The 26,497-nt window shown below is 39.3% G+C and overlaps 1 protein-coding gene across 1 annotated transcript in view; it reads left to right on the forward strand.

Moving 5' to 3' along the window:
* The first annotated feature begins 3,761 nt into the window (after positions 1-3,761).
* ITGBL1 (integrin subunit beta like 1) overlaps positions 3,762-26,497 on the forward strand; it is a 206,313-nt gene continuing 183,577 nt past the window's right edge. The window contains exons 1-2 of the mRNA XM_003363218.5: positions 3,762-4,436; positions 5,349-5,566. Coding sequence (XP_003363266.1) covers positions 4,339-4,436; positions 5,349-5,566 — 316 coding nt within the window. The 5' untranslated portion in view covers positions 3,762-4,338. The remainder of the gene's footprint in view (positions 4,437-5,348; positions 5,567-26,497) is intronic.

The following is a 26,497-nucleotide window of genomic DNA, read 5'->3' on the forward strand; positions in this document are numbered from 1 at the left end:
ATACAAAACTAGTATCCATAAAGATTTTGACCGTCTGGCTAAAAGAGCTGAGCCTAGATAAAATGACAAAGATAAATATCAACTTCTATTTGGGGAAAAGCATACTTGTAAAAGCACCTGATTGGAGTAACGAGAGAGTCAAAAAGTTAATGTGATCTTCAGTTTATTAGTAGAAATATGGCATAGGAAATAAGAATGCTGAAAGTATCAATCTGTTTCTGTTAGGGGACGTCATCGAGAGCACATGACCGCCAGTTGACCGGTGAGCTGGACCCGGGCAACAGGAGGGTCCTCACGCCCTCCCTTGTCCTTGGAGTGTACACTCTGACTACCATTCCCACTGTGAGAACTGCTTTCAAGGATGCAGTCTTGAGAGAGCAATGTGTGAGTGGGACCATCTGGACTGTATTTGTGACTGAAACCCATTAAGATGTTTGTATAAACATTTAAGATTCTGGCAGGCAGGTGCAAAAATCTACTAGGGTCATGGCCACCCAAGACAAACCTTGTACGTAAGTTCCCTTGCTTATTACACCAGCACCTACCAGTCTGGACTGGTCTGCCTCTTTCTGTGGTGTCTTCTTGCTTTCCATGTATGGGGGTCAGTTTGCAAGACAACAGTTCCCCACACGTTAGACTACACCTACTTCATAGCCTCAATTGTGCATGTTACACTTTACAGAAGCATCCACACCAGACAAAGCAAAAATACTCAGGAAATCACCGTGTTGAAGACTTGAAATTGTAATACACGAGAAGGAGGTGATGGAAATAAAAATGTTCATCTTGAGAAGTGTAGAATTATTTGGGGAATACGTGTAACAGGTGTGGGACTGGGGAACACACATATTATATCTTAAGATATTTTAGGCAAGGCTCATGGCCAGGATATTATTTTAAATGACCTTTTGGGATAGATCTGAAACCAAGGAGTGAAAAATTCAGAACTGCTCTGGGAAAGGAAAGTGTTCCCCTTAATTTTTGTTTTCTTACCAAGTCTACCTAATCATTCGGCATGTGTTGTACATTGTCAACAAATTTAATTTTAGACTAGATGACTTTAAAAAATCACCTCTGGGCCCCGCCCAGTCGTGTAGTGGTTAAGCTCACATGCTGCACTTTGGCGGCTTGGGGTTCTCGAGTTCAGATCCTTGGCCAGGACCTACACACTGCTCATCAAGCCAGGCTGTGGTGGCGTCCCACATACAAAATAGAGGAAGATTGGAAACAGATGTTAGCTCAGGGCCAATCTTCTTCTCCAAAAAGCAAAGCAAAACAAAACAAAACAAAATCACTTGAAGCCTGAGATTCCACAATTTTGTGACCTGAGGATTCAAGGACTACATTCAGGAATCTCTTTGAGTTTGGTTCTAGATGCTGGGGGTCTTCCCAGGCATCCTCCACTTTGCATTCAATCCACTGCCTTTTCCCCAGAACTGTCACAGGGTCTTCTGGGTCAGTGAGAATTTCAGGGCCTTCCATACAGCAATTGGGCTCTACATCCATCCTCATTAGAATATGCATCCTTGAGGTTTCTGGGAGAGGGGAGAAAGCAGATATTTCCAAGGCATTTAGTACTTTGGCAGAAAAAAATAATCAAAGTTTTGCTAAAAAGAGAAATTTTAAATATTACTTTTATTTTGACAGAGTTTCTATGAATCCAAGACTTTCTACTGAGTCACCAAGTCAGCCACAATATAACTATTTCAACTTACTGGAAATACTATTTCTGAGTCACAGTGATATAATGATCTGAACATTTAAATGCTCTCAGTCACCTGGTACATACTGTCTTTACTTCACAGCTGCGTGCTCTTAATGATAATATTCCTCATTGCACATTACACTGTATAAAAATACCACGGGTTACAAAGTTGTTTTAATTTATGAAAGAAATGTTCAAATGTCAGGACCCTATTTCACAACAATTCTTTTTTGCCTCAGAAACTTTGCAAAAAGTAAGTAATACATGACTCATTTATTAAAAGTCCCGTGTTTTCATTGCAAATTCCTAGCCAGGCTTTGGAATTGATGCTTCCCTTCTACTATTCCCATATTCTCTGAGTCACCAAGGTTTTTAGATGTTGGCAGGAGAGGCTGTTCCTACGTCCTCATAGTGTTACACGTGGCTAGGAGGGAATGTAAGGCCAAAAGTTGAACTAGGAGTGAGTGTAAGCACTGCCCTGAGATCCAGGCGTACGTGGTCCCAGCCCTGGGCCCTGGGCTCTGCAGGGTTTCTCAAATGATGATGTGCAAAGAGATTTCTCAGGGTATTGTGAAAATGCACCCTGTGATTCAGTAGGTCTGGGATTGGGACCTGAGAATTTGCATTTCTAGCAAGTTCCCAGGTGCTGCTTTTGCTGGTTCACAGATCACACTTTGAGAAGGACTGGTTTAATGATTCCCTCTGTTTCTCCTCCAGATACACCCTCTCCCTACAGAATGAGTGGTTCATGTGATCCAGGGAACCCGCCAACCTAGAGCCTATGTTGCTCCTTCTAAACCACACTCTGGGCTCCCAGGACCCAAGAATTCCCCCGCCCAGACCATTCTCTGGCTTGTGCACAGGCCTCTCCAGTCTATCCTCCTGATAGCAGATCCTGCTACCGGTTGCACATGCCTGGGCCTAAAGGTTGACAAAGGCTCAGCCATTTGGAGAAGGCTTAGCTGCCTGGGCTAGGATGTGCCCCAGGCAGAGCCCCTTCTGGTATAGACAGAGACTGGGGAAGCAAGAGAAAACGGGTGGGCTCTGTTCACAGGGCCTTCGCTTGCCTCCTTGCCCCAGCAGGCAAATGTTGGGAGTGATCTTATGTCTGTTCATGTAAATGACAGGGAGAAATCCCATCTTGTTATACTTATCCCTGATTTTAAGGCCACAGAACCATAGCTGGGATGGTTCTATCTCATAAGGAACCATTGCATCTAAAGTGCTCTTCTTAGAGCGAAGGAAGAATTTTTTCTCCCCTTCCATATAACCCTCCACAACACTTTTCCCAGTTGACTGCACAATATAGGGGAAAATGTGTGGGCTTTGAGGTCCCACAGATTTCAGCTGAACTCTCACCTTAACTTCTTGTGTGAATTTGAACAAGTCAGTTACTTTTGAGCAAGAGCTCATTCTTGCCCACTGTTTCTTGGTCTTTATAAAGGGAATAAGAATATTTCTCCACTCTCTTACCCCTTCTCCATTTTCTCCCAGTTTACTTTTAATCCTCCTTCAACCTTTAATTCAAATGCCGCCACCTTGATTAGATCAGGTGCCTCCAGCTGCTCTGGAAGTAACTGCACTCTTTTTCATTGTACTTGCAATTCTTTGTCCTTTTATATTTGTGATTTTGTTTTGATTTGTGTCTACTGGCCCACTGGATTCTGGGAGCAGTGGTCACATCTCCTCAATCCCCCATTGTGTCCTCTCTCCCTGGCACAGAGCCTGGTATCTGGCAGATACTAAACCCGTGTTTGCTAAATGAGTAAATGAGTTTGTGGTTATTGCCACAATTAGAGACAAAATATGCTAAGTGACTGGCACATAGTAGATGTTTAATAGGTGACCCTGATGCTTTTTCAGTGCAATTGACACTGTAATCAGGCATTTTATTTTATTTCCTCATATTTGATTCATGGGGGGGAACGGGGTGAATTTGGGACAACTACAATTTGAACTGTCCAAGTCAAGAAAAAAATGTGGTGTGATAAACTACTGGCCTGAGCAACTAGAAACATGACACACTTTTTAAAGGCTTAAGAAATGAAAGACCCATAATTTAAAACAAAGGGTAAAAAGACAGGAAAATGGCATATTTGTCTATTTTGCTTGCCCCTTACAACTCACAGCCCAAGTAGTCAAATAGTGCCTCTTCTTAAACAGCACGTGTTCACACTGACATCGTCAGCCTCCCCCTTTCTCCTCTACATCTCGAGGATTATTTTTATCCGTCCCTTTAATATCAGCCAGCCCAAATATTCTCTTGTCAAATATTTCTGGGGCCTGTACTTGAAGAAAGAAGTGATTTCCCCAAATCTGTGAACAGAACTTTTTTTTTATGTCAAAATAAACCATCTGCTTGTACAACTGTTTCTAATTACTTCCCTGCCTAGACTCTCCACTTGAGGGGTTTGGTACCAGCACCCCGCCCAGAGCCGTGCCGCTGCCCAATTCCTCGCAGGCAGCTCATCCACGCACTTGCAGCTCCGGGGTAGAGCCCGGACCTGCACGCCTGGCTGTCTGTGGGTCCGTCTGCCCGGCCATCTGCTGGTGGCACCTCTCTCTCCCGCAGCCTGCCCCCAGAGCCCCACCTTGCAGAAACACGGCGCGCCTCCACAGCCCGGGAGCTCAGCATGCTTCCCGCAGGCTTCAGAAACGTCTTGCTGCTGGCGTCCTCCCTGCTCTTCGCGGGGCTGTCAGCTGTTCCTCAAAGCTTCTCGCCATCTCTGAGGTAAGTTTGGTTTGTTGTTCTTTAAGGCGGACCTATCCTGCTTTGCGTGGCAGGCAGGGCTCAAGCTTGCAGGATGGCTGCCGAGAACCAAGAGCAGTTAGGAAGTTGGACACAGGATAAACTCTTTCCAACCTGTTCCTATTCCTTTGCTTATATCTACACTATGTGTTGCTTCACTCTTGTCCTTTTGCTTTTCCTTCGGAAAAATGCAATAATTGAATAAACATATAATTTCTTCCTATCCCAAAACATATCAGGAGGAAGTTCTGCCCTGACTTAAAGGCATGTGTACCTGTATGTTCTCGTAGCCTATAAGGCAGAATTATTTCATGGGGCCTGTATTATATTTTATAGTACGTCTTGAAAAAGACTTAGAGGCACTTTGCAATAAACTTTTAAAAAGTATAGTTCATGAGTGCCGCTTAATGCAACTTTAAAAAGCATTATGACCTATGCTATCATAACACGTAAGCTCTTTTTACATATAAGTCTCTTCTTTTTCAAAAAATAATTGCCACTGGGCACGAGATAGCGACTGGACTTTTTAGAGAACTGAGAAGTCAGCCAAGTGTCATACTTTGGATGAATTTGTATTTAATCTAGATGTGCACATAGGATTCCGTGGCAAATGGTCAAGAGGCTGGGCTGGATCACCTCTGTCCACCTGGAAGAGGGTCTTATTCCTAAATGGGCAAGTCAGCCCTTAGATATTTTGGGCCATGGTCATTTCTCAGGCCATGAACCACGGGTGGTACCTGCGTGGCGCCCAGAGAAATGTGGGGCCTCAGGCTTCCTGTCCTTGGGGTTGTACGTCTCCACGTGGGTGGGCATTGGGAGGAAACGAGGACTCAGAGCGGAAAGAGCAGTGTCTGTTCTTGACTACGGCCCTGCTGTGGTTTGTCACCCATGCAGAATCGGGCCTGGTGCCGCTTGCAGGCTGTCCCGGGCCGAGTCGGAGCGCCGGTGCCGGGCGCCCGGGCAGCCCCCAGGGGGCGCTCTGTGCCACGGCCGGGGCCGGTGCGACTGCGGAGTCTGCATCTGCCACGTGAGCGAGCCGGGCGTGTACTTCGGGCCCCTGTGTGAGTGCCACGAGTGGGTGTGCGAGACCTACGACGGGAGCACCTGCGCAGGTAAGGGGCGAGGCTGCTCCTCTGCGGGACACACCGCCCCGCAGGAGGCAGGGAGGCTCCCTTCTGGGTTTCTGCCGCTTCACAGGGCACGGGGGTGGGGACAGAACGACTCTATTCCATGGCCCTCGAGGAAGTTACCGCCAGCCGCGACGGCCTTCCTTTTGCTAGTCAATTCTGGAATCATGGTTTGTACTACTTTCCTCTGCCGTAGGGTCCAAACTCAAATGGAAATAATGTTTGTAAGTTCATTCGCTTAATTATTAATCTCACTTCCTTCTACTCTAGTTCCTTAGTACAACTAAACCACCCAACTTCCTCCCAAATGGAGTACTTTTGCTGGGCTCTCCTATCCCAATCATGAATGTTAATCATAATATTTGCAGAACATAAGCCTATATTTTATTTTACCAGGGGAACACAGGGGAATGTTATTTTCCTAAATTCCAGGGCAACTGAACTCTGGTTTGCCCTCTCATACTTAGAGTATAGTTCACAGACAGAAGTGCGGATCTGAGACTCTAACAAGGGAAAAATAAGCAGGCCCGTTTTTACTCAGCAGCGATTGCTTTTGTATTGTTTCATCAGCTTGAAATTTTTAGCTGTGGTGAAACTTGGTATTTTGTAAGGGTGGAGTGAAAATAAATTCATTTCCCTTTGCACAGTTTTAAGAAGCGATTCAGATTCTGATATTGGAAAGGGTCAGGATGTTTTTTTGAGGGGACCACCCCTAACCTCTACTGGTTTCGCATGAACATGTCATTTACTTAAGGCCACGAACCTCAATTAGGTCATTGTGAATGACACGGGCACTCCGTCAGTAAAAGGACAACGCGATGCATTCCAATGAGGGTTTGGCAAATTTGCAGGGAAAAAAAAAATCAGAACTTATTTGATCCACAATGTAGCTAACAATAAGAGTCCAACACTAACATAGAGAGATCAAGAATGAGTTTATAGCAAAATGCTTTTTTCTTGGCACCTGATCCCAGAAGTGCATAGTGAGAATACTTAATATGCAGGCTGTTTGGCAGTGGAAAAAATAGTCATCGAAGTCGTTCACCGGGGCACAGGTGCTTCTATGTGGTTGGTTTGCTCTGTGAAGGCTGAAGTTCAACCCTTTAAAATATCAAATGCCACAACTTGTTATTTTAACTTCGTCAGCCCCACAAGCTGCGGTATTGTTAAGGGCAGCCCTCGGAATGAAAGCTAAGTATTGCCTAATATTTCATTCCAAATTCAACTGTTACCTGGCTTCTCTGACTTTTATTGCCTCTGGCAAGGCCTTTTCAATATCTTGAGTTCTGAACACAGTTTTCAGGGCATTTTGTATTGCTCTTTCACCGGAAAAGTAAGACGTGAGATGCAGCCTTCAGCCAGTGGAACTATTGTGGGTGCCATGAGATAAAGCTCCCCTCCTGAGGAGCATTAGCTGGTTCCTTTCTGCAAAACCATACGGAGGGAACACTGTGGTATACAGAGCTCTTGTTTTTCTCCGTTGGAAAGTGATGTGCTGTTTACTCCTAGCATCTTAGTCACTGCATTCCTTCCTCCCTGATACAAAAATGCAGCACTGAGTCATGCATGGTTTTGTTTGCTTGTGTGTGAATTCCTGTAGAAGGCGAAATGCTTCTCTTTATTGCAAGGCTCAATGAAGTGACCGTGTTCCTTTTCCATTCTCATCTTTCTCGCTGATGCCCGTGAGGCCTACATCTCTGCCCTTCGGGGCCTGGTGCAGAATCTGCACCCCACGAATGCTCTACGTTTGCCTGGCCAGTGAGGAGAATCTTACACACAACACATCAGCCAACTTGCCCGCTTGTTCTGTGCTTCACATTTAGCTTCTCAATTCCATCCTGGAGAAATAGTTCCAATATTGTAGCTAGGAAAATAGAAACATAGCAGGTTGTCTCTTTGTTTTTATGTGCACCTGGGCCTTCATGTCTGTGATAAACTCCTATAGGGGCTTCTGGTAGTAGGGTAGCTTTCAGAGACCTCCCCCACCTCCGTGAAGAAAACGAAATCCTGCTCTGGGAGGGTATCATAGAGTGGTTAAGACTATAGGCTCTGGAGGAAAATTTCCGGGATGCAGATCCCAGCCCACTTAACAGCTGTGTGAACTTGGGCGGTTACTTAAGCTTCCTGAGCCTTGATTTCTTCATCTGTAAAGTGGGAATAATAAAAATACCTACCTTACAGCATTGTTGTGAGGTTTAACTTATATAAAACACCGTGAATAAGGCTTTTCACAAAATAAGTGCTCAATACATATTAATGTGTGTGTATGTATATAACAATATTATAGCAGTGCACAAAAGGTGACCTAATATGGATAGATGGATGGATGGATGGATGGGTGGGTGGATAGAAAGATAAATAGATAAATAGCCTGGCTTTGTGTTTGTTGGGCTTTTGATGCAGTGAAAGCAATTTAGTTTTCTTGGTGTAATCTGGGTCTGTTATTGATCCAAAGCTCAAAAGGTTGAGCAAGGATAGCTATTTTGGCCCAGTCTCAGAGCAGCTGTATTAGATACACCATGCCCTTTTAAAATTAAGCCCATTGGAATTCTTATACTGTGAATCATAAGAAACATACTTATTTTAGTTTGAGCTGGTTGAAAGTGATTACGTTTACACTGTCACAAGTGCTCTATTTCTTCCCGTGTCCACTTTTCCATGGCGCGTGAATCTTCCTCTGACTTCTGTAGCATAAAGGCCTGGCCCAGCGATTGTTCCTGTGGGTGCAATGTTCTAATAAGGAGTAAACTAATTTTGATGAAATATGTCTTTGAGAACAGTAAAATGTTTGGTTACATAAAGAGAAACTTCCAGTTGATATTTCCAAGGCATTTCTGGATAACTCCTCTGAACAGCTATGATTACACTTAAATAAAATGTTGGTTTCTTAAAAATCTGTACTAATCATTTTTGAAATATATCGCTTAAAAGTTTTCAGTTTTAGTAAGTGGGAAGAACTAATTCAAGTTCGCAGACCCTTATGGAGTGCTGTGTATTTGCTACGCTCTCTGTTTGCTGTTGAAGGGCATGTAAAGATGAGGATGGTATGAGAGCTTCTCGTTGACTAGGGAGGTTAAGAGAAGTACCCAATATCTGTAGTGCAACGCAGAATATAATTTTTACAAATTTATGTGAGGGTTCCATTGATGCAGGGATTAAATATTATTTGTAAAAGTTCTTGAGAAAGAGGTAGCATTTGACATAAATCTTTAAGTCTAGGGAGGTTTTTAATCCAGAAGGTGGACTTCTGAGTGAAGAAAAATTCCAGCAAAGGCTTAGAGGCAGAAGAGCATATGGGTGTGTTTGGGGAAGAGTGAGGGATTCTAGGGTTGGCTTGGCTGGATCTTAGAGCTGTGGGGAAAGTAGTAGGAGATGTACTGAGAGTTACAGTAGGGCATATGGTGGAGAGCTTTGAACCTGAATGTGAAGTTTGCGCTCAGTTAAACAGCATATAGGAGCCATGACGCTGTTGGAACCCGGGAGGGGTGGTTAGTGCTCTGACTCGTGAAAAGTAATGTGGTGCCTGAGGGCACGGCAGGTTGGGGTAGACACTTGATGGGGAGGAACTCAATTTATATACTATTTAAATTATAGTCCACCGGAGAGGGAATAAGGATAGAATTATGATGAATTTTAAAGACTGTTGAAAGGTAGAATTAATATGCTTTAGTACCCAAGGATGAGTAAGTTGATAAGTCAGTGACTGAGAGTGTGATAGAACTGACGGAAGAAAGAAGTCAGGAGAAAGAACCAGATAACTCCTAATCAATGGCTAAAAGTCCTTATTAAAGAAAAAAACACTTATTTTTATCTGGAATTACTGTAAAATGAAGAATTATTGCTAGCAGAATAAGTCTGGACTTTATTGGGGCTAGATGGGAATCTTGTCTGAACTGTGAACTTGTCTGTATTGTTAACTCTGAGCGAGTCCTTTGATTTCTCTGAAACTTAAGTTTCCTTTTCTGGAACAACATCTTTATGGATATAAAGAATGTTACGCTATGCGTGGTATTATTCAGAATAATTTATAACATTTATGTATAAATATATTTAATAGTTAAATTTAATATGTTTAATGTTATATATTTATATATAGATACATTAAATATTTAATATTAATATATTTAATATCCAGATAATTTTACATTTATTCAGACTATATAAACATTTTATAAACATTGATTTATATACAAACATACGCAATATAAAATAATTAAAATATTATTAGATTAATATTATTTTCTTCCTTTGTGGAATCACTCTTTAGCTTTTCCCTTCTTATTCATTTTCTATTTTCTACCGTCTCTTCTTTCCTTCAGACCTTATCCTATTCTACTTGCCCACTCCTTTTCCTCTGTCCAAGCCCCCTTGGTATTCCCCATCCTTTGCTTCGTTTTTATATCTCCTCTCTGCCCCTGTGAGGGACACCCAGTACATGAGAGCATCACCTGCTCTTTGGTGCCCTCCCCAGGAAGCGCATGTGTTGAGCAGGCTGACTGGTTTCCACACTGCCTCCTTTCACGTGTTTTCATCATGGCCTTAGCATCTCTTATACTTTTGGAGAACACATTCAGGAGTCTCACAAAATCAGCTCACTCAGCTCATGCAAACCTCTTTTTTGAGCTCTCCTCTCTTAGACTCATCCATTTTGGGGAAATGCATCTTTTCTTACCCCAAGTAACACATAGAAGTTAAAAGTTTTCATCCTTAAACCCTCATTCACTGCTGGTGGGAATGCAAACTGGTGCAGCCACTATGGAAAACAGTACGGAGATTTCTCAAAAAATTAAAAATAGAAATATCATATGAGACAGCCATCCCACTACTGGGTATCTATCCAAAGAACTTGAAATCAGCAATTCCAAAAGTCCCATGCACCCCTATGTTCATTGCACCATTATTTACAATAGCCAAGATGTGGAAGCAACCTAAGTGCCCATCAACTGATGATTGGATAAGGAAGATATGGGATATGAATACAACGGAATACTACTCAGCCATAAAAAAAGGATAAAATCATCCCATTCACAACAACATGGATGGAGCTTGAGAGTTAAATAAGTGAAATAAGTTAGTGAAGTAAGCCAGATAGAGAAAGACAATCTCTGTATTACTCCACTCATATGTGGAAGATAAACATGTAGACAAAGAGAACAGATTAGTGGTTACCAGGGGAAAGAGGGGGTGGTGTGGGTGGGCAGAAAGGGTGAAGTGGTGCACCTACAACATGACTGACAAACAATAATGTACAACTGAAATTTCACAAGGTTGTAAACTATCATAATCTCAATGAAAAGTTAAAAAAAAAAGTTTTCATCCTTAAAGCAAGTACCAGACTTGCATACCACTTTCTCTGGTCTACACCACTTTATTTTGCCAGTACTCTGCAGCTCTACCATAGACACTGAAATACCTGGGCCTTGGACCAGGTCATCCCTGACCTTGTTAATTATCAAGAGCATATTTACAACATTATGGCATTTAGATCAAATAGTATCAATGTGACAAGTTCAGCAGTTATTTTTTAAGTAAAATTTCCCCAGAAAGAGAAGGTAACGCATGGAAACAAATTTATTTGTGTTACAAGTTTTAAATTTGTAAAGCATAAACCTCCTCTATAGGGTTCTCAAAAATCGTCAATGTGTTTTGAGACAGGATGCTAAAACTGACATTCATGTCTCTTGGAATCATAAGCCCCCAAAAAGCTGCTCAGTTCTCTGGGCCTCAGACACAGATTGTTAAATCTGATCTTATGACTCATGATCCTCAGGGCTTGGAGGTGGACGATCAATGCCATAGGAGCAGAGATACTCTATATGGGTCTTTGTCTGAAGAATTCCCTGTCTGAGGAGTTATGAAGTAAGACAAGACATTTTTCTGAGTTCCATATCTTGCCGTTGTATTAGTTTTCTGTTGCTGCTGTAACAAATTACCACAAACAAAATACATAAATAGATTTACCACAAACATATATTTTCTTTTAGTTTTGTAGGTCAGAAGTCTTACGTGGGTCTCCCATGGCTAAAATGTTGGCAGGCTCCACTCCTTTCTGGAGACTTTTGGAGAGAATCCATTTCCTGGTCATTTGTTGTTGAGAGAATTTAGTTTCCTGTAGTTGTAGGACCAAGGTCCCCATTTCCTTGCTGGCTGTCAGCTGGGGGATCTCCCTTATTTCCTAGAGGCCTCTCTTGGATCCTTGCCTGTGCACCCCTACATCTCAGAGCCAGCAATAGGGTATTAGATTCTTCTCATTAGGCTGTTTCTCTGAGTTTCTTCCATTGTAATATCTCTCTCTCACCACAGCCTGGAAAAATGGTCCTGTTTTAAGGACTTCTGTGATTAGATTGGATCCACTCAGATAATCCAGTATAATCTTCTTATTTTAAGATCCATAATCCTAATCACATCAGCAAAGTCTCTTTTTCCATGTAAGGTAACATATTTACAGGTTCCAGGAACAAGGATGTGGACATCTTTGGGGGCCTTTATTCTTCTGAGTGTAGCCATCCTTCTAAAAATTGCTAGAGGGATACCATGATGTACGAATGGCAAGGGAGAGAGGTTCCAACTCCGTCAATGCCTGGCTGTTCTCACATTCTATCCAGGATGAAAGTACTGAGTCTTTTCCTTCTTTCAGAGCTCATCTACGTCATTTAATTTCCCTGGTCCCAGTCTTTCCCACACCATTACTGATAGGGGACATCAGGTTTCTGGTCCAGATCGGGAAGAGTGACTTACAACTCAGCAGTTGCCTTGGTTCAATGCCTGACATTATCACTTGCAAACTGTGGAGCTGTGGGCAAGTTACTCAAATGCTTGCAACTTTGTTTCCTTATCTGTAAAATGGGGGCAGTAGTAGTATCAAACGGGGATCATACAATGCCAAACACACATGAGTGATTAGTGAGTCACTGGCGTTTTTGTGCTTACTTGTGTTCAGTGCCTCTCTTCTACTCTAGCATGATCCTTGGTCCTAAGATAATTACTCCCAAAAAAGCGATTTTCCCTCCACCTTATGTCTTCCTCTGGGTCTAAACCTATGTTTCACATTTTCCCCTTTGACTTTCAGTGAGTGTTTGGAACTATCTTACCTCAGACAACATGCCTGCTCCATAGTGTCAAGGCTGGATGAGCTTTCAGCCCTGGCCAACTTGAGGAGGAGACTAAGCAACTCTCTGTGTCATGCTGCTCACTGGACATCTAAGTTTCTGACCCTCATTTCTGTCTTTATCTCAGGAGCTTAACTTTTGTGTTCCTGTCTCTGCAATCATCACCCTCATTCACACCATCATAATTGATTGTATGGAAGATTCCAGAGCTCCATCCTCAATACTGTGTGATTAATCCTTGAATCTGGAATTTTTAACCTTTTTCTTTCCGGAAACCCCAAGATTTTTACAAATTTGCAGGGTGTACATTCAGTGCCTTTCTGCATCTGACTGTTCCTTCCATTGAGATATCTGGATTTCCAGACTTTTCCTTTATCTCCTCCAAAGCATTGATCTCAAGTGAGCTGATCCCAGAACCTAACTTGTTCAACTTACACAAATGGGAAAAGCAACACAATACAAAACACAATCAAAATAACTCACTTTTACAGTGTTTTTGAATATGTAGTATACGCTACTAAATGTTCTGGAGACATTGGGAGTGGGGTTGTTTAATCCCAAGAATGTAAACGATTTAAGATTGAATAGTAATCATTCTTGTTCTTAAAACTCCCAGCTACTCTTTCCTGTGCTTCAGACATCCCCTCTCTCTCCTTTCCAAACTCCTTTTCCTTGTCAACATTCCTCATTTTTATTTCATTCCCAAATTCTGCTCATTTTTGGCAAGGAGTTTAACTATTATTTCTATCATCTTGTCTCTTGCTCATCCATGGTCTTTGAACTCTTGGTTTCTATCCTACGTGTTGATGTTCTTAGATATTAAGGATATATATGTAGTGATGTATGTGCATATCTTTTCACATCTTACTTTATAATATATATGTATTGATAAATAACAAGGCCTAAGGAGATTCTCTTTATACATATATATTCTGATTTCTTATATACACATTTACGTATCTATATATGTATGAATACATATTTATTACCTTAATTTTATACATAAATATCATATATATGTGAATATATAAATATCTGTTCAAATGTATATGTGTATGTGTTTATATCGTATATATGTGAATATATAAATACGTGCACAAACATTTATATATGTATTTATACATGTATGTGTGCATCAAAATGTTATATGCAGAGGCACACATACAGAACTCATCTTTCTGATAGACTACTATCTGCAGAGGGAGTCTATTCCACTTTCAAATCTTTGTGATGCTAATACTTGTGATATAGAAGGCCCCCTTGAGATTACCACATGTGTAACTCTGCCACAAATCAGTCTCTCATCGGTGAAGTCTTTGGTGACTGTCTCTTCAAGAAATACCACAAAGACAGTGAGAAATTATATAGTTGATTCCCATTTGGATTGTCTTCTTCACCATCCAGTCAATTAAATGTTGTTAGGCTGCTGAAGTCACATTTGAATTGCCATTAATGTTGGTAAAGGAGTTGCCTTATTGTAATACGAAAACTTTGTTCAAAGAAAACAGAAAACAGCTTCTTTTCCTATTTTTTATGAATAATAGTACTATTCTTGTCACTAACGTATTTTTATGCAACATACATTTTATGGAGAGTTTTGAAACTACTCCCAGTCTCGTGTTGCATGCTAAATTCTGGAGTCGAGGGTAGGATGCAAAAATACTCATGATTTTCTTATAGCTAGCCTCTGGAAGACAGTCTTAGAAATATAAAATGAATGATAAATAAATTTTCTGTATCCTCAAGGCAATAATATTTTCCTGTACTGTTTTTCATGTGACAATAAATTCTACTACAACAGAAATTTTATTCTTGGCTAAGATCATCTGAATTGTCTAGTCAGACCTCAGCAGATAGAAAAAGAGAAATAAAGAAAATAGTGAGATAAGTCTGCTTTGTATCTGTCTGGATTTAAGATCTTTTAACTTTGGAAGCAGTTTGCATCAATGGGAGGATGACTGGATTAGGAGACAGAAGAAATAGGCCATATTATACACTTTTGCACCTACCTACTATGTGATCTTGGCAAATAACAAAAATATCCACCTAAGCCTACAGTTACCTATTTATATTTTGTATAATTATCCCTCTGATGTTTTCAGAAGGAAAGTGTGAGGTTCAGGAACTTAGTGGGTAATTGGCACATTGTAGGGCTCAGTAAATATTTGTGGAGTGCATAAATAAGATTAAGCTTTTCCAAATTACTGCTATGCGTCCAGCAGTATGTTTGTGGCACAAACGCTTTGTAAAGGAGGCTACACATTTTAATATTCAAGGATGGTGGTAATAGTGAGAGGGTAAAAGAAAGAAGACACTCATAATTACGAAGTAGAAGTTTTGATGCTGCTGGTAGTTAACAAACAAACCAAGAAGATGAAAATATGAGTCAGAAAGCCTAAGAAAACCTGGAGATGGCATTCTCCTCGTCATCCAATGAAACCACAGCTAACTTTGACTCTCCCTTTTCATTTAATCTTATATCCTGCCAGTCTTGCTAATGTTTTTATGTAATTTTATGTTAAATCCAGCTCCATTGTCAATGCCCTAACCCAGTTTTCCTTTCCTCCACCTTGGAACAGTAGTTAAGTTCTTCTGAGTCTTTGGACTCCAGGGTGTCTCCATTCCTATCTGTCTTGTAAGCTACCACTTAGTAAATCCACATAAATGATGTTTTTTCAAGTTATCGGTGCTCTTACAAACTCCCTTCAAAGACTGTTCTATTTATTCTGACCACTTATTCTGTACCCCTTCTTCTTCTTTGTTTTTTTTTGGTGAGGAAGATTGGCCCTGAGCTAACATCTGTGCCAATCTTCCTCTGTTTTGTATGTGGGATACTAACACAACATGGCTTGATGAATGGTGTGTAGGTCTGTACCCAGGATCCAAACCCATGAACCCTGAGCTGCTGAAGCAGAGCACACTAACTTAACCACTGTGCCACTGGGCCGGCCCCTCTGTACCCCTTCTTTAATTCACTTCACTAACCATATTGAGGGAATATAGTATGGATATCAAATCTAAACTTTGGCTTCAGGTCTACTTGGCTTTTAAGACCTCTTAGACTCTGGTTCCCCTTTTAATGGCAGGCACATTTCTCACCATATGTGCTCCCTCCTCTCTGGTCAGATTTTAACCTCACCATCACTTAATATACTCTTTACTACACAAATTATCACTCTGTTTCTTGTATTTCTTATGTTCACAAGTATACCAGACACTTTTTGAATACTGGCACAATATCATATATTTTAATGGAAATTTTTAAAGCATTTATCACAGTGCTGAGTAAATAGTACAGAACTTTAGTGGCACACTTTACTTCTTTATGTGGATTTGAATTACTGTGTAGTGTCCTTTAATGTCAACCTGAAAGATTCTCTTCAGTATTTCTTGTAGGGCAGATCTACTAGCAAAAAGGTCTCTCAGTTTTTGTTTGTCTGAGAATGTCTTACTTGGTCCTTCATATTTGAAGGATAGTTTTACTGGATATAGAATTCTTGGTTGAAAGTTTTATTTTCTTTCAATACTTTGAATATGTTATCCTACTACCTTCTAGCCTCCAAGGTTTCTGCTTAGAAATTACTTGTTAACCTTATGGAGGATCCCTTGTATGCGGTGAGTCTCTTCTCTCTTGATGCTTTCATGATTCTTTGTCTTTAGCTTTTGAAAGTTTGATTTTTAGGTGTCCAGGAATGGATCTTTTTGCCCTTATCCTACCTGGAGTGTGTTGAGCTTCTTATATTTATAGACATATCTTTAATCAAATTTGGGAACTTTCTGGCCTTAATTTCTTCAAATATCCTTTCAGCCCCTTTATTTCTCTCCTCTCCTTCTGGGACTCCCATTGTGCCTATGTTGGTATGTTTGATGGTATCTCACAAGTCTCAGATGCTCTGTTCATTTTTCTTCATTCTTTTCTTTTCCTATTCCTCAGACTGGATAAATTACAAATGACTGTCTTCCTTGATTCTTTCTTCTGCCTGCTCAAACCTCCTGTTTTGCTTCTCTAATGAATTTTTCATTTGAGTTATTATACTTTTCAGCTGCAGAATTTCTATTCTGCTAAAGGAAAAATTCTGTCTCTTTGTTGATTCTCTATTTGGTGAGATTTTGTTTCTATACTTTCCTTTAGTTCTTTTGGCATGATTTCTTGTAATTCTTTGAATATATTTAAAATAGCTGACAAAAGTCTTTGTCTAGTAGTAGTGTCTGGTTGACTTCTGGGATAGTTTCAGTTGACTACTTTTTTTTTTTTTTCTATAAATGGGCCATACTTTCTTGGTTCTTCACAAGTCTTTTAATTTTTTTGTTGAAACTGTGTATTTTAAATAATACAGTGTGGCAAGTCTGGAAATCGTATTCTACCTCCTCCCTAGGGTTTCTTATTGTTGCTACTTGTTGTTTGTTTAATGACTTTTCTGGACTAATTTTGTAAAGTGCATGCATTGTTATGTGTGGTCATTGAAATAGTTGCTCAATTAGCATAGGAACTTAGCTAATGGTTGGACAGAGATTTCCTTAAATGTCTGGAACCAATAAGTCTCTCTGTCTTTGTCCAGTGGCTCAGTGTGCATGTTGCAATGTTGCAGCAAGCCTTCAACTCAGCTAGGATGTTTCAACTCTGCCTCAGTTTTCACTTCTTGCTCGCCTAGAGCCTCAATGTCAGTCATAAGTGATGACTTAGGACTTTCTCAGTTTTCCCTGAGCGTGTGCATAGCTCTATGCATTCACATGGCCTTCTGGATTCCCAGGAATATTGGAGCTTTTCAAAGCCTTTATGGGCATCTCTTTTTCCAGCTTTTTCTTTTAAGTTTATTAGTTAGTCTACTGTCTTCTCTGCTATCCTCTTTGAGGATAACAGAGAGCTGTGAAGTTAAACTCTTGCCTGTAATAGTTTTCTACAGATGCCTCCCAGGGAAAAGGCTTTTCTCACTGATGAGTTCCAGGTCAGGTAAAATACAGAGAGCCTTGCAAGTGAGGTAATTCAGGGGGAATAAGCAGACAGATAAAATAATGATAGTCTTTTGAGAATGAGACTTTGAAAGAATTTCATTCCTGTTCTGCTTCTTCCAGTGACTGCCAGGGTGCTAGACTTCACTGTAAATATGGGCTGTTAATTTTCAGGGCTTCTATGGACATTTAATTAATTTCCAGAGTCTGAAAAAGTTGATTCTGAAAAAAATTCTGAGAATTTTTTCCAGTTTTCTTATTGCTTTTATGAAGGAGAGAATTTTCAGAAGTTCTAATTCTGCCATTTTTGCTGACTTCTGATTAGTTTTTATTTTGAGAATCTTACTCTCCCAGATAAAGACCCGATTTTTCAACCCTTCCCCCTTCTGAGAGCCAAATGTGGATATGTGATGAAATTCTAGCCAAAGACATGTACGCAGAGATGTTGTGGCAGGACCAAAAGAGAGCTGACTTGCAAAGAGATATTTGTTTTGCCTGTCCACCTTTCTTCCTGCCTTGTATACACCTGGGGTTCCAGCAACTCTTTTGAATCAAGAGATGAATATGGTGGCCACCTATGAGGATGGCTTAGCCACAAGCAGGAATCTGGCTTTTTGGAGACACTGTAGTGCTGCCACTCCAGTCCTGGACCGCCTGCCTCTGGACTGCTTTTGCATGTAAGAATAATAGACTTTTATGTTGTTTAAGCCCCTGTCATTTTGGAGTTGTCTGTCATTGGCAGTTAAATATAACCCTATCTGAAACAATGGTTATATTTAAAAAGATCAAGTCTATTAAAATAGGGCAAGGATAGAATATGTACCGTGGTTGAGAGCTTGAGCTCATGAGACCAGTAGGGCTGGATTCCACACCAGTTTGCCTGCTATGTGGGCTTCAACAGTTTTTATAAACTCTGTAGGACTTAGTTTGCTCATCTCTAACATGGGGTATAATTAACACTCTGGGGAGGGGTATTGCAAAGTTTAAGTGAGAAAATACACATGAAGGACCTAATAGAATAACTGCCACATAATTATCATTCTAAATGGTAGCCATTATTACTGTTAATGAGCTATTATTACTAATAAATGAATGTTTACTTCATGGCTGGAAGACATTTTTGATTTTTGGCTATTAGATGAATATTAGCTGGATTGTTATTTTGGGGGCCACTAGCCCTGTGAGATGCTCACACTGAGAGTTATGCACCAAGAACCTCAGCCTACAGAGATAACATCACTTTCACACTGGCATTCACATACACTTGCGGCCTCCACTCAATGAATGGAACAACAGAATCTCTATGCTGTTTAAAATTATTTTTTCACCTCCATTTATTGCTAAATATACACCTTAAGTGCCTAAGCTCATGTCATTGAATTCAAGTAAGTTAAATATGTGCATGCTGTGACTCCCTTTTAGTCTTATGGTTAATCATTGCCTCTAGTGTTAATCATTGTTAAATTTAGGGTGTATATGTCCACATTTTCCCATGATTATATAAATATGTGTGTTATAAACACGTGCACATGCACACACACTCAGTTCTTTCTCTTTCTCTTTCTTGTTTTTTCCTTAAGAAGATATCATGGCCCTCATTTTAGTTTAGTAGTATATTTATGATTAAGAGTTTTAATAGGTATATGATGTTCTATAGTATGGATGTATTACTTTATTAAAATATTTGCCTATTAGTGGACATTCTGATCGTTCTCAGTTTTTGTTATTTTTGTGCATTTTGTTTTTTGAGATAGGAGGACTTTAAACAGTATTTTCAAACTCCACTTTAAAATTGTACATACGTATTTGCACACATACATGCACACAGCTCTCGAGCACTCTGGCTCTTGCACGTGCACGTAGACATTTCCACTAGAGTGAGCTGGGTTCCAAGGCACGTGTGAGGCAGTCACCAGCCAACAGAAGTCTTATTAAAAGTGTCTTTGTACGTGGCTGATCTTGGCAAAGGGAAGCTTTGAATCAGGTGGAACTGGGAGATCTGAAGCCTTTGTCCTTTGGGAAATTTAGATTCCAAGTCTGGCCTGGGCTTCAAGGTCAAGAGTCACATCTGACACAGGAAGAAGCGTAGTGCTCCCGGGACTGAGAGTACCGGGGGATTTTCCAGGGCGGTTTAGGCCCCCGCATGGGAAAATTCTCAAGCTATTTTCCCTGAACTCTTAAATTGGTAAAGATAGAGAGCTGCAAGAAGGTTGTAAATCTCATTTTCTTTGGAAAAGAGTGCTTTGTCTTTTCAAGGATCACATTTCCTGGCAAATAAGAAACTATATTTTGTAATAGAACTCATTCTTCTATCTACTCTAAATCATCTTACTTAAGGCTGGGTAAAAGAATGAAGGCTTTATAAAGGGAAAAGAAAAATAAGACCTTTGTGAGGGTGCTGCTGGCTTGACCTTGTGTCACTGCAGTCCTAACTTAGACAGTAAGATAGTCCCTATACCGAGAGCCCTATCTTCCTAATTGTACATCGTCACTAATTCAAACATCAAATTATTCCAAGTGAGTAGTTACTCATTCTAGTTTCCTGTTTTATTACTTTATTTGGATACTTCCTAGGGAAAGACAGGCTAAAAAAATTTTTTTTAAAGAGGTTAATGAGTTTTGGTAATGCTTAGAAACTTCTCTTAGGACAAGGGCTTAACTGTGAATTTGTGATTTAGTCAATTGGTGAGAGTAAGGAACCAAAATCAGAAAACCAAAACATGGTAGACGTATGTCCCAGCTGGTCATTACTGCTCTTTCAAAGCTATCATTTTGTGCTGTGCAAAATAGTTAGACAAAACTAGTTATTTTTTCTATAGAAAATGACTTGGCCATTTAAGCCTTTTCCTTTCTAAAATACAAAAGACAAGTTACAGCCTTTTTTTTTTTTCCTTTTTTTTTGGCTTTTGTGGTCAAAACTGTTAGTTGTATAAGCTCTAAGAGCACTCTTGACGTGAAAATAATTCATTTGTTTTAAGAAGGAATATATTGGATTTGTTAGCTATGTACTGGATAGCCTTCTCTCAATTGCCTGCTTGGATGGATTTGAGCCTTAAAATTAATGCTACATTAGTAATACAAAAAAATAATGGGAAAATATCTACTTATATTTGAGTATGCTTTGCTGGAAAATATTTTCATACCTATGAATTTATTCAATCTCATATAACTTTTAAGAGGTAGTCAAAATTATTTTCCTCCAACTATCATACTAAAGAACTCTGAGAGTAAATCTGTCCCCAAATCAATAGAAGGCTTCTGTTCAAGCATATTAACGTTGTTCTGAAACCACATATTTAGGGAAAATATTTTCATGAATTTGGAGGCCTAAAATAAGAACGTAATTTTCAGGGACTTCATTTTTGCATTTAAAAATATATCTTCCGTTGATTTTTTTTCTTGGGAAAGCAGATTTTGACTCTCATTTTGGCCTTATGTCAGAGATAGTGCGTATAAAAGCTCAAACACTGGACAGAAAAACCCGTTATTCATTTAGTATCAAAAGAAGTCCAAGTAACAGAAATCACTGGGACTAAATTACTTGTCGTGCCAACAAAGAACACTTCTCTCAGCTGTAATCGGAATTCTTCAGTGATTGCATTTAACACAACTATTATCCAAATAACAAGGATTCTCTGGCGTCAAGAATGGGAGAAATTCCTCCATAACCTTTTATTTTCCTTGTTTATAAAAGTGAAAGGAAAGGTAGATAGGAGAATTGGAAATATATGTTACTTTCATGGACATTACCTAGTGTTATTTTGTGTATTACACATTTTGGCTATTATGAATGTCACATTAGAGAATATCTTTTGCTCTTACAAAATTAACGTATTCATAATATGAAATCCAGAAATTCAGATACATGCAATTTTTAATGTATGTATGGCCTTTTTGCGAACGAAGAGATGTGAATTAAGAAATGTGCAGTGAGGGAAGAAAGGTGTCTGTAGAATGCTGAACACTTTTGATGGGATCACCAGCAAGGAGATGCCTTCTGCCTGGGAGATGGGTCTGTCAGCCTTTGGCTCATGATATGAAGGCTTCTGGGGGCATCCTACATGTGTCACTCATCAATCTGCCTGGGATTCCTAAAGTCCTACTCCTTCTGTATTTCAAATATCTCTGTTGATATGCCCGATGTAGAATTTTAAGACTTATGAATGGCAATGCACTGATCTGTTATTAATATGGTCTTTGTTGAATTTAATAATCTTTCCTTTGGGAAAGCTAAGTGAGCAGGTTTGGATGGGATGAAAATGCAGAGGCAGACTTCTCTGGAAAATGCTTCAGAATTAAAACAAAATAACAAAACAAATTGTGTGTTCTTTCTCCACTATTGTTATTTACTGTGTGATTTTGTGTAAATCACTTAACTTCTCTGTGCCTCAGTTAAATTCAACAAGCCTTTATTAAGCATCTCCAAAAAGATGTCTGGAGGAGGACAGGGCGTTGATAGCTGTGCTCTGCTCCTTCGTGTGTGCTGTAAAGCGGCGTGGCAGGGGGGAGCTGAGGAACCGGGGAGTCGACCAGCTGAATTGCTCTCAGCTGCAGGATTTGACATAGATATTCGAAGATACTGGCTCCTCAGTGAAATTAATTGATTGATGTGACTGTAAATATCTAACTGATATTTACATTTAATTTGGAGGTAAATATGTTTCACTTTTAATTACATAGTAAATTATATTCGCATCTTGAGGATTTTTATGAAGGGGTGAGAAAATTGGAAAGAAAAAAGCAAAAATATATCTAGAGGCTAATCTAGATATATTGGATTGACTTATGAGATATCAATCTCATAAAAATGAATTCCCTAAAGATAGACTTAACGTCTTATGAGTCAAAGGGAAGTGTTCCTTTCCACTGTACTTAAATGTACCAATCTGTGGTTCCATGGCATCATCCAACTGAACTTTGTATAAATGCATGCTCCACATGCCGTAGAACAAGCGGTTCCAATGAAAACCAAACTATTGATACATGTCACAAGACAGGCTCAATCGTTGTCTGTTTTCATTTGCACATTTAGTAAGCCATTTATGTGCTTTTTGTTAAATTACCCTTTTTAATTTCCACACTCTTTCTACCTTAGGAGAATATTTTATATAGGATAATGTGTTTGGTTCCTTGAATAAGCGATTTTTGGAATTTCTTTTATCTTCTGAGAACTTCAAACAAGCATTGGAATCAGTCACCATATTTGGTATTATTCGGATTTCTGTTTTTCAGATTTTTAAATGATAGAATTCCATTTACTTAAGAAGAAAGGAGAATGGAAACAGTTTTAAATTGTACGAGCTATCAATACAACCATTGATTGGCCAGTCAACCATTGGAAACTAATTGACAACACTGTACTGTAGTTCATTGATTTAATGCAGAATATCTTCTGTTTCTAATGAGGAACTGTAGATCCCTTAGAGACTAATTTTCCATAAAGTTTGATTGATTTTGAAATTCAAAATATTTACAGTTTTATTAGAAGTCCAGTTAGATATTTTTGACAAAAATACATGTGTAGTTGTTAGAAAGGTTGTCTGTATAAATTAGTCACTGTCTTTAGGAATTGAAACTCTGAAAATGGACAGCTTTCTCATATATAAAGAGCCAAGGATTTATGTATAGAAATAAAATAAGAAATATACATATTTGTGTTGTATGTTTGTAATTATTATGTCATTTGTGTGTTCAATCACCAGCTATTTATTAAGCAACTACAGTGGATAAGACCCTGCATTAGTAGCTATAGGGGTTATAAAGGTTAAAAGATGTGATTACTTTCCTTGAGAAATGTAGCAGTCAGTTTAAAATAGAGTGCAATGCAGTATTAAAGACATACTAAGTGCCTCTCACATGAAGCGTTGGAGCTGTTTTGGAGATGAGTGAGATATTACCTAGTGAGTGTGGGAGGATGGGCATTCTTGCCAAAGGGCAAAAATAAGTAAATTTGAAGGTAAAATCTCATGGATACTAGTTTTGCTTCTTTAGGTCAATGGATTCTTTCTGAGGGGTTATCAGAGAGAAGCCTGCAGAGGTAAGTGGGGAGCTGTTCAATGCCAAAAAAAATGACTGTGGACAGCTCTTGGCAGGCAATGGTGAGTGGACAATTGGCTTTTCCAGAAAGAAATTTCAGGGACATTGATCTTAGGATGAATGGAAAGAGAAAAGCCTTTAAATGGAGAGAACAATGAGAAAGCTGTTTAAATAGCCAGTAGTGAAAACTAATAATATTCTGAATCATGTTGCTGATCATAGAAAGAAAAGGGAAAGAGCGATGCTAGGTACATTGTTAGGTGATGGAAATGACAGGAACAGGAGATGGGACTTGGAAGGTGGGGGCAAGACTGACTTAGTAAATGTAAACTGTTGTTATGTTAGTTTTCAAATATTCCAAGCCTGCAACCTCCCACCCCACCTCCACTCCAGAGACACCTAGGCCTCTTCATGATTTGAAATTAAAGGGTTAAACCCCTGTATACCTACAGAACTCCTGCCCTGCTTTGGTGCTAAGCACTGGTACTTTTTCCTCATTCCTGATTAAATACTTGCAAGTGTCTTCCAGCAGGGAGAGAAGAAGGGGATATGTTGGGGCCATCAATAGGAAATTGAGAAGGCGATGTTTTTGAAAGCAAAAGGGTGAGCACTTGTTCACAAATAGCCATCTGAAGGTGGTGAATTGTGACCAAAGAATACATCAACCCCCAAACAATTCATCATATAATGAGCATGAATTGGGAGCCGAGAGGACTTTAAAAAGGTGCCACTCCTGAGCTCAACTCATTTTCTCTAAAATATCTCATCCAGATAAGTTTCTAGTTATTTAAATTGATATTTTTATTTGTGGGTGTCTAGGACAATTTAACTCTTTAGATATTGGTAATCATTTCATCAAAGCTGTGAGAAAGGAATGAAAAATGAAATTGTAGGTTGAATGGTAAACACTAGTTGCAACTCTTAACTATAGTGCTATGTATACTATACCCAAAGTATAATAAGATGTCTTGCTATTTGTATTCATCATGTAAAAATAGCTTCAATTTAACTTGATTAAAAATAAAATTCTGCATGAAAATATCAGAAACTTCCTATTATATGGAAAAGAAATCTAAATATTAAATAATTTTTATGTGTACTTCCAATATTTGTTTACAAGATACTATGAAATTAAATTGTAGCATAGTATGGAGTAGGTAAAACTCCAAATACACTATGAACTCTATGTTATTCCGTATAATAATTTCCTCATGACTTTCCTTCATATACTTTTTAGTGTATCTGCACTAAATAAGATGGAGTCACTCAGGCTTATTTGCGGGGCAGTCATCTTTCAGATACTCACAGGTGTTTCAGGTAGGACACATTTTTGGGGCCCAAGTAATGGAAAACCCAACCCAAACATGCTTAAGATAAAACATTACAATTTACTGTCCCACTTAAATGAAATATTTAGAAGACTTGTTCCCAAAGTGTGGTCCTTGAGCCAGTATCACTGGAGACTTGTTCAAAATGCAGGCTCTGAATCACAATTTCCTGACTCAGAAACTCTGACTGTGAGGCTGAGCCATCTGCTTTAACGAGCCCTGCACGTTGTTCTGGTGCATAGTAAAATTTGAGAAACGTGGTCTAGGACTAAATCTATCTTTGGGAGCAACTCAATTTAGGGCTCAAAGGCTACCACCAGGATCTAAATGTAGGCTCTGCTACTCCTGGGTTAGCCCTATTTCTAGGCTTCACATGGTGGCCAATGAGTTTTAGATGCGTGTCATTGCAACACCCTGTCCAGTGGACGAGAGAAATGATTTCATCTTGAATTGAGTCTTTAATATCTGGTAGAATTCTGGATGTAGACAAAGGAATGAAGAGAACTAGAAATGGTAACCACATGAGTCAATACACATGATATATTTTTCTTTTATTCAGATCTTTTTAAAAGAGATAGTTAGAGGGAGAAGCATGTGGCTGCAAAGAAGACCAAAAACAGAGATGAGAGATTGGAGAAAAATGGGAGACTAGGTTACTGGGATAATAAAGACGATTTGAGAAATAGGTAAATAGTGCAGATCTGCAGTATGGGTTTCATATTTTAAAAGTATAGAGCCGTTGCAGCTTTAAAACTTCATAAGCTTTTTAAATGTCATGTTTAATATTGTAAAATAATGATAATTTTAATCATTCATGCTAATTGCTATTCTCTATGGTTATATCACTATTCATTTATTCAGTCAAAGCATGTGTAGCATTGTAAGGGACACAAGCACATATACAGTATTCCACATTTTACTTAGGTTCATTTTATACAAAAAAATTGACTATGCTGTAGATTTTGAGTGTCGGCTTTTTTTTTTAATGCTTTCTAAATTGCATCAACCAAATGGGAAACAAATCTAAAAATATGTAAAGAACTACCTAAATACATTCTTAAGGTAAGTATTTTATAATAAAATTTTCTTTATAATACTTCTTCATAAACCTTGGGCTTGTTTTATTGCTTCTAGTTACTCCCAGTGGTTTTGTTGACCTATCTTATTTTTGGTTCCTATATCTTTATTAGGTAAAAATGCCCAGATTTAGCATATTGTGGAGCACATTGAATTTCACAAGAGAAATGTGTCGTTATAGCTCCAAGGCAGGTGTTGTGATCCTGTCAAATTGCTCAAGCTAATTTCGAGCCACGTCAGGTCAGTTGCTGGGAGACGTCTGAGGAGCACAGGAAATTATATGGAGCCTGTTGATAACAGCTTGTCCTTGTACTGTGACCTAAAATAATCCCAAACCTGCCACATTGTCAACTCCCTTGTTAAAATAGAAGGTTCATATTGGAGAGTTTATACCAAAATCACTTAAAAAGAGAAAA

The sequence above is a fragment of the Equus caballus genome, chromosome 17 (genome assembly GCF_041296265.1).
Source record: "Equus caballus isolate H_3958 breed thoroughbred chromosome 17, TB-T2T, whole genome shotgun sequence".
NCBI classification, from domain to species: Eukaryota; Metazoa; Chordata; class Mammalia; order Perissodactyla; family Equidae; genus Equus; species Equus caballus.